The sequence below is a fragment of the Callionymus lyra genome, chromosome 2 (assembly GCF_982586985.1).
Source record: "Callionymus lyra chromosome 2, fCalLyr1.hap1.1, whole genome shotgun sequence".
Lineage (NCBI taxonomy): Eukaryota > Metazoa > Chordata > Actinopteri > Syngnathiformes > Callionymidae > Callionymus > Callionymus lyra.
The window spans coordinates 38,018,104-38,030,430 of NC_141819.1; the positions used below are offsets into that span (position 1 = coordinate 38,018,104).

At 36.5% G+C, this 12,327-nt stretch overlaps 1 protein-coding gene across 1 annotated transcript; it reads left to right on the forward strand.

The window, feature by feature from the left end:
• The first annotated feature begins 2,956 nt into the window (after positions 1 to 2,956).
• Positions 2,957 to 8,612, forward strand: nptx2b (neuronal pentraxin IIb). The gene is made up of 5 exons (XM_087783058.1): positions 2,957 to 3,537; positions 4,542 to 4,761; positions 5,720 to 5,964; positions 6,519 to 6,698; positions 7,043 to 8,612. The coding sequence occupies exons 1-5, from the start codon at positions 3,091 to 3,093 to the stop codon at positions 7,271 to 7,273; spliced, it is 1,323 nt and encodes a 440-aa protein (XP_087639184.1). The 5' UTR covers positions 2,957 to 3,090; the 3' UTR covers positions 7,274 to 8,612.
• The last annotated feature ends 3,715 nt before the right edge of the window (positions 8,613 to 12,327 follow it).

Genomic DNA, 12,327 nt, shown 5'->3' on the forward strand with positions numbered 1-12,327 from the left:
TAGTTTGAGTTTTAGCAATTCTAGTGAGCACTGTTTAGTATAGTATGTTATAATGGTGCCTTTAAAAAAAAAACATTAAAAAATAATAATCTTAAGGTTACTGTTAAAACCACTAGATGGCAGCATGTAAACGCTGACGGACAATCCTTCCCCAACTACTGGTACTTTTTCTGTTTTTATAACCTATTACAGGGGTTGGCAATTATAATTCTTCAAGGGTCTTTGTTAGGGGCCTTCAAGCAAAAAAAGGACGAAAAAACCCCCCACATTCGCCATTATGGCCGTGACTTTTATTAAGCTAAATAAGTTGCAATATTTATCTTGTATATATGAGTTTTTTTCAAAACATTTTTGTCAACTAACTTATAAAAATGTTCTTTAGGGATTAATATTTACTCGAAATTACACACAAAAAGTAAATAAGTGTTATTTTGAAATGTAAATGAATAATAAATTACAAAATACATTTGTTAATGCATTAGAACCATTTATACAGTATATGACCATACGAGGTCCACATAAATACACACTTTGCCCAGGTCTGACCTATTTGGTCGGTGTATGGCCATTTCTCTTTTTTTTCGGGGGCCACGTTTTATTGAGTTGTGAGGGGCCATCAAACAAAAATAAAGGAGCGAAATTTTAAAGAGCGAGTTATAATTTAAGCAAGTAGTAATGGAGGCCAGTGTCCTGTTTTATGCTGGGGTGTGCTGGGGTGGGACTGTGTCCATGTAATTTAAAAACTAACAGTAAATGGGTTTTGATTCCGTATTCTTACTTCTACGACATCATCATTCTTGTAATCACTTTTATGATGGTCTTATTGAATGTCATGTTTAATTCCGTAACAAATTGGACATGTTATGTGACATTCTCGTTAAACTTTCCGCTCGCAATTGTATCTGCTGTGCTAGATGTTTGTCAGCTGCTTATTGCAATGTCTGCTTCCATTCATTACTGGGTGATGCATTACTGGAACATGCTTTATTCTGTGAAGAGGAGAGCAGATGACACAGACTTACAAAAGCACTCATCAGTCCATTAGATCTGTTTTTTTTCTGAACCCTCCTGCAGCTGAAGCTGCTGTGGTACAGTGGCATCGTGTCTTTACCGGTATAGAAATTGTTCCCGTCCCTCAACATGAATCATTCACAATGGTCTGAACTTCCATTAATGCTGCTAATGTTTGTAAATTTTTCATCCAAGACTTCTTTCAGAAGAATTATTTTCTATTACTGAGCTCTTTATTTAAAAAATATGGTTTATCTTAAAAACTTTTAAGTAGTTTAAACTGTACATCATTGATTCTATTAATTTGAGTCAGACAAAGGGCACTTTGTGTTTGTTACCTGGTAACCAGAGAATAAGTGTGTGAGTGACGCATTTATGTTTGGGTTTTTTTACAAAGGAAGTCAAGATGTGCTATTAATATGTGACATTGATAAGTCCTGTGTAAAGCCAAGTAATTGTGTAAATTTAAATAAATAGTATCACCTATGTTTTTATTATATCATTTCCCAACTGTGGGATTAATAAAGGTGTATATTATTGTCATTATTGTTAAATAAATAAAATACAATAAATCAACCATTTATAACCAGTATTGTAACCTTTCATAAACATTTTTTAGTAATTTGGTAATTATAAAAATTAACATTAAAATAGGTGACTTTTACATTAATTAACAAATTAATAAATTAAGTATTTATTTTCCACCTACTTTCATTATCAAGGTTAGGGGGCGTTGGAGACTATCCCAGCTACCTAGGGCGAAGCAGTTACTTAATTGTCAAAGTGCAGAGAAAACAACCAGTGAAATAGTAATGGTGTGTTTTATTTGTATTGTGGGAGTACCTAGAGTAAAAACTGCTGCAACAGACGAGGGGTTAGTGCTAAACACTGTGTGCCCTAGTTTTACTATATTTTATTAGATAAGTAATGACTAAAGACAAAAAAAGTTATTTGTTCTATAAAATATTGAATGTTATTGTAATGTATGTTATGGTCAGGGTCAAAGTGACCCGAAGGCCCGAAAACCAATGTGTTTGTGGTATCCCTTGTGTTGGCTCGGGTCGAGGTGCATATGTACTGCATATGTATTTCTGTAAGCTAGGGAGGTCGTTCACCTTGACCCAAAAGAAACAACTATTGGATCTGTTTTTGGGCCTCTGGGTCACCTTATAATTGTCCTTAAAAGTAAATATTTTTCAATTTAAATCTTTAAAGAGCTTTGCTCATATTAAACACTTGCTAATTATTTTAATAAGAGAACGCAAAAATGAATATTAATAACAAATAAAAATAATTGTTTGAGGAAGTGTTGCTTGTGGAAGGTTGTTGTGGGAGAGAACTCTTAATATTTAATTGCCTGTCGGTTGGTCTGCATGTTCGATGCTCAGCAGGAAGTCTTCCAGTCTGCACAACAGGCTTCATTGACCTTCTCTGTCAGACATTCAACGGTGGATAATTGTTTACCTGCACATCAGGATTCACATGGATTATTACACAACCAATCTTTGTTATTGACCATTTCTATAAATTGTTTATTCTTCTTGGAAAACAACTGACACTTCATGTGAACAATTCAACCACATCTTTGTGGATTTCAAAAAATGTCCCCTTAGCTATTGACAAGTTAATGATCCCTTGACTTATGTAGGTTATTTCTCATTCTAAGTTGTTTTTTTCACTACATTTTTTCCCCTGTCATAACATAAGAAGGTCAACTCCTTCCAGGGTCCCCTGCCGAGTTCCATCAACTCCACCTAATTGACTTCCCCAAGAGATAAATAATTGCTGTGCCCTCCATGTGCGTGACGTCACTCCAAACTTCAACCAATCCCGCAGGCGCCGCTCGCCTCCTAATCCTCTTTGCTGCGCGGAACCGTCCGATCGGTGCCACACGGCCATCTCTGCGCGCCAGGAATAGTTCACAAGCCAAAGGTAACAGGCTTAGATGATGTTTGTTTTATGATCGAGATTAGTTTTTTGAAAATGCTCCGGAGTTCACTTTTTTTTTCCACTGCTGCCATGAGCGCACGAGTCCAAGCAGAGAGACTTTTACGCAGTAAAGTGGACCAGAGTTTATAGATGAAAGATATTTCTCCAGAGATGTTTCCTCTCTTGCTCGGACTTCTGTGGCTCTGCGCCCCGGGACTCTGTCAACCCGACGACGGGAAGAGGTACATCTGCAGAGCCATCCCGCTCACCGGGGAAGCCAGCTGTCCCGTGACTCTGCTGCCGGACCTGAGCACCGGGGGCCAGGAGGAAGAGCTGCGGAACACCGTCATGCAGCTGCGGGAGACCATCCTGCAGCAGAAGGAGACCATCTCCAAACAGTTGGGCACCATCAGCGAGCTCAACACCAAGCTGTCTCTGTGCGCCTCTTCCACCGACGACAGGAAGAGCGACAGGGGCGCGATGAGAGGGAAGGCGAAGCAGAACACCATGGGAGACGTCCCCAGGGACCCCAACGACACCATCGACAACCTGGGGAAAACCATGCAGGGGCTCAAGGACCGACTGGAGAATCTGGAGGTAAATAAAACGTCACTGTGAGAAGAATATAGTCTGGCACGATCTCATCAATTATCAAATAGTTATTGTATAGTTTCAAATGTTTACATAATTTAAAATAGATCTATCCCATATATACGCTGAACAATTTATTCATGAAATTAGTCATTATCTTGGCAGATGCAAATGTGTTTCTTGCAAGTGTAATACTGTATAATAATTATCTAATATAATTCTGATAATCTAACAACCACATTTGATTTAGGTTTTATTGCAATTCCTGTCAATTACCACGAGTTCCATCATTCTGAAATATATAAATAAAAACAATCATTTGAAATAATCATCAAATAAAACATCAATAATTAATCTATGTCTGTGCAGGATAAATATAGTGAGACATTTAGCTTTGAGGTTTTTTTTTAGATATATTTATGACATGTTCTAACTCACAAATGGATGGAAAAAAAAAAAAAAATAAATTAAAAATTGATAGTGACACGACCCAAGTTTAAAAAATGTCTAATATTTTATTCTCTGTGTGTTGTGGCATAATTCTAAACTTCTGAGAGTTATCAGATGTTCTCCTATTTCAGCTCTTCATGTCACTGTGAAATGATAACAAAAATAGGTATTTTCATCCTCAGACAAAATAAATTGTTGGATTTTCTGGATGTATGTAATTGATAGTTATATAATCAATAACTGTCCTTAGGTCTCCAGATATAAAATCGTACTATTTATGTTAAAATTGAATAAAGAAAATGTATTTAACACTCTTTAAGCAATAATTATATTTATCCTAATTCAAATGTTCAGTTAAGTAGGAATATTAACTGTATCTCGCGCTTCTTTGAGGCACAAACACATTCTATAGTGTGCGTCAGTTCTATTACTTAACAGATAAACCGTTGCATCATAAGTGGCTCCATTAACTCTGATGAATTCAAGCTGAGTTTTCTCCTATTTCTACACCATTCTCTTGAATGCTCACCTCTCTGTACTTCCCGTTTGTTGTCACATAGCAACAGCAGATGAGGGCCAACGTTTCCGGCACCTCGTTCCCCAGTGAGCTGAGAGACCTACTGCAGCGTCGCCTGGCAGAGCTGGAGAAACAACTGCTTAGGAAAGTCAACAACCTTGAAGAAGAGAAGAGCATGTTGTCCAACGCCACGGCGGCGTACAGGCTGAAGACGGAGACCACGCTGAACGCCCTGGTGGAGAGGATCAACGAGCTGGAGAAAGGTAAAAGTTTTTGTGTTAATCTTTGAAAGTACCTGTTTCAGGCCATATACATTATTCATCGTGTAGCACTATAAATATTTACATAAGAATTCCCCTTTTAATCCCAAGTGATTTTTCTTAATTGTAATAAATGTGAACATTTAACATCCTTTTGAACATCGTTTTGAATTGACACATATCTAACTTTAAGGCCAGGTTAGTTAAGGTTAGAGTAAGAGTTGAAGGCCGGGTTAAGGTTAAGGTTAAGGTTAAGGTTAAGGTTAAGGTTAAGGTTAAGGTTGGGGTAAGAATAAGGTTAGAGTAATGGGAAGGGAAAGGGGAAGGGGAAGGGGAGAGGGGAGAGGGGAGAGGGAAGGGGAAGGGGAAGGGGAAGGGGAAGGGGAAGGGGAAGGGGAAGGGGAAGGGGAAGGGGAAGTGGAAGAGGAAAATGAAGGGGAAGGGGAAGGGGAAGGGGAAGAGTTTGGTTTAGGGTAAGTGTTGGAATTATGGTTTGGGTTAGAGTTAGAGTTTGGATTTGGATTTATGTTTGGGTTTGGGTTCTGGTTCGTGTTAGAGTTAAGTTTGGGTTGTAGTTAGAGTTAAAGTAAGGCTTTGGGTTTTGGTCAGAGTTACCTTTTGGGTTAGGTTTAAGGCTTGAGTTATGGTTAGAGCAAGAGTATTAGAGATGTGTGTTAGAATAGAGTTAGTGGTTGGGTTAGAGTAAGGGTTACTTCTTTCTATTTCTTTATCTTCATATTTATACATATTTATATTCACCTATTGCTAGTGAAACCTTTATTTAATTAAAATAATCTTAATACATTTTCCTTTAAACTGAACATAATATCTTATAAATGATAGTTTTTTTAACGAGTATATTATGTGATCTGTCCTGCTGTGACAAAGCAATTTTCCCCACTGTTTTCACGTTCATGTTTTCCCCAGGAATGTCTTTTAAATCTTACTTTCTGTTGGACAGGTGGAGGAGACTTCAAGTCCCCGGAGCAGTTTAAGCTCTCTCTTCCTCAGAGAACAAATTACTTGTATGGCCGCATTACCAAGAGCTTACCGGAAATGTATGCATTCACGCTTTGCATGTGGATCAAGTCCAGTGCTAGTCCCGGTATCGGAACGCCCTTCTCCTACGGGGTCCCGGGACAGGCCAATGAGATTGTGCTCATTGAATGGGGGAATAATCCAATCGAACTACTTATCAACGACAAGGTAGGTCTTCTTTAGATTCACCTCAATTGAGTGTAAGTAAAATTGAAGTAGAAGAATGGAATGGAAGGGAATTTGAGTGAAAGCACAAACACAGATAATGATGTGGATTGAGCCTCCAAGAATGGAAAGACCATATAACTCCCGTACTTCCGGTTAATGAGAGTTTGGTTAATATCCCATTTTGTTCTGCCCGCAACCTTGTTTGGTAAAAGATTTTGGCCTCTTGTGTGATTGAGTTTGACACCAGTATTTCCAATTAATTCCTCAAAATGAGGCAAAGTGTTTTTTTATGCTTAAGTGATAAGACAGGTACAGAGTTCAGGATGACTTAACACATATTGCATAGTTGATCTAATAAAAAAAAATAGTAGTCTATAGAAGCACAAGGAGTTCATTAATTTTCCGAAAAGCTTAAAAGGAACTGGTATAGCTTGATGTTTATATTTAACTTTTAGGGTTATCCAAAGATCCAGTATATGTCACGAAGTCTCAGGAAGAAGTAGGTGGATGAATTATCATCCTACCAGGTCTGTTCAAATGCCACGTCTCTGCAGGTCGCCCAACTCCCCCTGGACGTGCGCGACGGAAGGTGGCATCACATCTGCGTCGCATGGACCACGAGGGACGGACAGTGGGAAGCATACCAGGATGGTGAGAGGCAGGGAGCTGGAGACAATCTGGCGGCGTGGCATCCCATCAAACCAGGAGGGGTCATCATTCTCGGACAAGAGCAGGTAAAGACTTTCAGAGCACTTTAGTTCTAAAACTACTTTATTTCTACTTATTACATCATATTAGAGTTCAATTTTGTAGGACTCTTAGTGATATATTTAATTCAGAACTTTCCTACATTTTCTACTCAATTATTAAATAATGGGGATGTTAGATGCAGCAACATTTTAGTTTTAAATTAAAACTAATTTAATATATATACTGGCCCTTCATTAGATTTTATAACCTTGCAGAAAGGAAACGGAATAATAACAATAATTATTTACCAAATACATTTTCCCAACGGATCTTTCTATCTTTCTACTTATGTCTTTGATCGTCTAATCTCATGTTTCTGTTGATGTAGGATGTGGTGGGAGGTCGTTTCGATGCTGGACAGGCTTTCGTAGGTGAGCTAAGCCAGGTCAACATTTGGGACCGGGTCCTGAAGCCGGTTGAGATCCAATCCATGGCAAACTGTACGTCCTATACTCCTGGTAACGTGGTCCCCTGGCTGGCCAGCAACGTGGAGGTCTTCGGTCGAGGGGCGTTCAAAAGACCCCTGGAAGTGTGTCAGGAGCGACTGCCTAATGCTTAAACACTGTCACCTGCCTTTCTGCTCACCCACTGCTGCTCATTTTGGCTCCCTCTGAGGAAGCAACTGCTAGCATCTGTTGTTGAACTTAATAGTGTCGGTCTTGCTCACTTGGCTGGTGCTCTCGGTGTATTTAAAAAGGAGCACTGAGGTAATTCAGTCTCACACCCTCCCTCTTACGCTGGAGGTTTTAATGTGGTGTAAATCCATTCTATCCTTCGCCGTAACACGCATGCTCTCCTGCTTGCACCAACTCATCCAGGTCCAGACTTTGCTTTGCGAGGACATGTGAGCTGATTTTGCGTGTCGTGCCAGAGTGAGTGGGCGGAAAGCTTAGGAAGTCTAGCAAATGTTATGTCTTTTCCTTAACTTCCCAATAGGCTTACAGCCAAAACCAATCAAACCCCTGATACTGACATGTTCACTCAATAGCATTGAACACAACCCACAGCATTATATACCTTCACCCTACAAATGCCAAATTAGGCTTAAGAATAACAAGCTAAAGTTACACACGAGATGCAATTACAGATCATGGAATTGTATATCTAAGTAATTTTAACTTGTTTTTTCTTGTTTACAGATATAGAATTGCAGAATTATATTTTCAGTCATGTTACAAAGGTAACAATTGTTTTTATATTTTATGAAATAACTATCAAATTTTCTAGTTTTCACTTATATTTGCACGATCTAAGCAAAAACTCAGATTTATTTAACCAAACAGAACCCAAAAAGCAGGGAAATTAGAACATGTTAAACATGTACAGTATTTACTTATTTCCCACCATAAACATAATCAGTAAATTATTAAAACATTTGATTTTAAATAGTATTAAACTATATTTATATATATTTGCATGTTAAAATAATCATATTTTTTCATCAAATAGCTAAAAGTGAATCCTCTATATTTTTCTGGTAAAAAAAATAATTTTTTATAACAAATTATTTTTATGATCTAATGAAATATTGTCATTTAAGCCTGTAGATTGATGACAGAGGAATCGATTGATTATTCTAAATCTGAACAATATGTTAAAGGGGGAAGACAGAGTATGAATGAATGATGTTTTCTTCTTGCCTTTTCCATCCCAACACCGCTTTTCTGGAATCAAAATAACATTTCCTGGAAGAGAGGTTGTGTTTTTGTTTTTTCTTTTTCTCTTTAAATGTAACCGTTCTTGCTGTTGTGAGTGTAATGTTGTTTGTTTCAGTGCAAAATAAGTGTGTAGCTATGAAAATGTGAAATATGGCCTTCTGATTAAGTGCCACAGTGTTTTGTATTGTGTAATGGATTGTCTTTGTCAACAGTAATTAATAAAGTCAATGCTGCAATGATCCATTTCAAGAACATTTTCAAAGAATAATCTAAAATATAATATCTATTTTTTCCATTTAATTTCAATGTCTTGTTTAATTTGTGCTTGTGTATTGGAAACACACTCCGTTCCATCAAAGGGGGTTGAAGATAATTCACATTGATTCCAGTGTTGACTAAGAAGGCTTAGGTTAAGACAACAGAAGGTGTCCTAGTGGCTTTAACACTTAACAGAGTGAGTTCCAAAGGTTAACGCTGACGTCACAGGTAGCGAAGGTGGTATAACACAGCCAAAAAACTAGCAACTTTTTGGTTTCATACACCATATTTATGTAAACATATTTATGTGTTTTTACAAAATATTTAATACTTTAATGCTTGTTGGTTGCAACATTTTCAAAAATTCAGTCCCAAGTGTGCATCTTTTAGTATTTGGCTTAAAAATGGTATACTTTGCATACTCTTGTTATGACTTTGGTTTTGTTTTGTTTTTCATATTTTAAACCTCTCAATTCCTGCTTTTTTAATGTTGTCTCTTGTTGGTGGACACTTTCGGAATATGATGCATGAAACTCACCTCAATGCTTGACCAATCACAGCAGAGTGGGCGCGTTATGGTAAACAAGATTCCATCTCCAGAACAACTAAGTGTTTACGAAATTTTTATTATTTTGGTGACACAGGATTTTTCACAACAACTAATGTTGTGAAATATTCTTGTAATGAATTAATTGATAGCAAGGTAAATAAACGTATACTATGTTAAAGTAGAGATAAGCAGCAGAGATAGGAAGGAGGAAGAATATACTCTCACTTCAGCACCTAAATCATGACAGTTCGCTGAACTGGCCAAACTTATACTTGCATTGCATGTAAACTGGATTTAATCTTAGTTCTAACTTTCAAAATTGTAAATTCCTTGTAGCAAAAGTGTCTCACCTTTAAAACAAATACTTTGAACCTTTTATTATTTATTGACTTCACAGACTTTTAAATTCAAAATAATTCTAAAAGACTCGAAAGCATTAGGTAACTTAAAAAATACTTTGTTATTAAGAAAAACGAAGTAACTTGGGAATTGTAAGGAACTTCAACCATTTCAAGTACATAATCTCCTTCAGGATCCACTCGAGAGATAATCATGAAAATATGAATGAGCAAAAACCTTTAAAAGAATCATCCATTCATACAGTCATATCTTTTATGTTGTGTTTCCCAGATAATTAGTTTAGACTTCAAGGCCTTCAAAAGATGAAGTAATTGTATAATACTTTTGTAATGCAATGGCCCAATGAATAGTTGCCATGGTGATAATGATAAACCTATAAATATCTTCAAAAAACACTGATGCAAATGCTACTTAACATTTTTTCTAATGGTTCTTGACATTTTCTACCATAAATTATCTACATTTTCTTCACTGCTTTTCGGGTAACATGATCACTGATTACTTTCACGTCAAGTCTTTCCTGAGAAGAGGTCAATAAATGAAACTGGGCAAGGTGGGGCTCAAACGTTCTTTGGGTGAAAGCCTGAAGGAAAAAACCTGAGGGATTAAAAGGACAACCTGAAAAGGCAAATGGTCAGACTTTTATGGGCTGTGGGTGACGATCCTTCAGGCGCCGTTAAGTCTCCTGTATCTGATTAGAAAAAATTGAGGATTATGACAAACGTTTGCTTCAATCTGTCAAACTGCGATGATCAGTGGCGGTAGATGAAAATCTACAGTACTATTAATGAAAAGTGCTGCTTTTCTTTCGACACAATATTTATAAATAGTATTTTTTATTGTACAAATGTAGTAACTTTATTAGCATTATTAAAAGTATACTAGTTGTACTTTTTCTCATCTTTTGTTAGCCTCTATCACAATCTTACTGGGCCCGGAACACTCGGAAAATTCGCTCTATTCCTAATGAATGGTATGAAGATAAAATATACTTAAATCCTTGTTAAAGTTCATTTCACCAATTCCAACAAACCTCAATGTGTTTGTTTCAGTTTTTGGACTGTTAGGGATTTAAGATTCTTAATTCACTTTGTCTGCTCATTGTTTTATTTATGGATTTCCTACCTGCGTGTACTCTTGACAAAAACTGTAATATTTGTGAAGAGTTGCATCATGATTGCATCTTCTTTACACATTAAAATGTATAGGAATGCAATAAACAAACCATGTGTTTCAGCCCCATGTGACTCTGAAAATCGTTGCACATTTTACAATTGTTGACAGTTGTTTTATGATAACTAATCAAGATCATTTTCTTGATAAGTAGGAATAGGGCATTTGATGTATTCTAGTTAACCTACATTTTTTGAGAAATAATGATTAAGCTAAAGTAAAGCTAAAATACACACATTACAAAGAAATGACAACAACAACTGTAGAACAGTGAAGCAGTCATTATCCAGAACTAGAACAAACCATGAATTTACAATAATTGTAATGGTCATTTTTAACTTTATGTTTGTGTAACAGAATAACAAACTACAAAATAAAATGTAAGAATAATACATTCTTGGTCATCAATAAAAACAATATTTTTTTAGTCTACCTCTACCTAGTTGAATACCTGATTGACAGCTAAAAGCTAGGTTGCTGCTAACAATAAAAGGCTAATTATGAGGTTTTATTGAGCCTAAACTGACACTGTAGAACAGAAACTATTTGAAGTTCCAGGAAACCATTCGAGTACATTAAGTACTTCTGGGATGGCAAATTAACATCTATGTCCTTTAACATATTCTAATTGGTTTTTCACTGCCTATTGGAAATGCTAACTTGGTAAATCAGACGATGATAAATCAATTCTCAAAAAATATCTTTTGAAAAGAATCTACACAATTATTAACACAGTTCGCTCGGAACACAAGGTCAACGACAACTATCTTTACTTCATAGTGTCTGTGACGATAATTATTTGTCCTTGTACAAGTTTTCTTAAGCCCTTCTTGTCCAGGAGGGCTAATTGATGGTATTTATAAGATCTGATTAAAGTCAATGATGAACTTGTTTTTAGCTCTTGCATGAAAACATAATTACAGATAGAGGAGACGATCAGAAGGGGTCAGGTGGATGGTCTCGAGTGGCAAGGAAAATCAAGTGCGACAGGAATGCGTCAGCTGATAAATGAAAGCTGTGCACTTCATAATCAACCTTGGCATGTAACATAACAGTCTGAGAATAAAAGTGGATACAAATAATTGCTGTTTGAAAAAGAACAGAATTTGAAAAAGTCACATGAATTCTTGAAGCCCAAAACATTTTTTTCAAATCATTTTATTTGTTTGTTTGAACAGTTAAGCTTCTAAAGAGCAGATACACCAACTTTCTTAAAGGTCTTTCTGTGGTTTAAAAACAAGTATTTCTCTGAGTGTTTGGTTTAATCATTTGAATTTAGAATGCAGCAATAATCTCATAGAAAGTGTGTGTATGTATCCTATGGCTATTGTGTACAGCTCAACATTAACAAAACAAAACTCTCAATAGTTGGTTCAGAGCCAGGAATGTTACCATAGTAACCAACATTCTTCAATTTTTCACATCAGGTTTTTTTTTTACAATGAATAAAATGAATAGTCCAAATAAAGTGCGGTTTAGTGCCACAAGATTCCACCTACATCCGTCTTTATATAAGCTCACAAATGGCTTCAACGTAAGGTGACTGTCATGGCTGTTGTGTGACCTCTAGGATTTCTCTAAAAAAATGTTAGTGACAGCCATCAATAAAAGAAA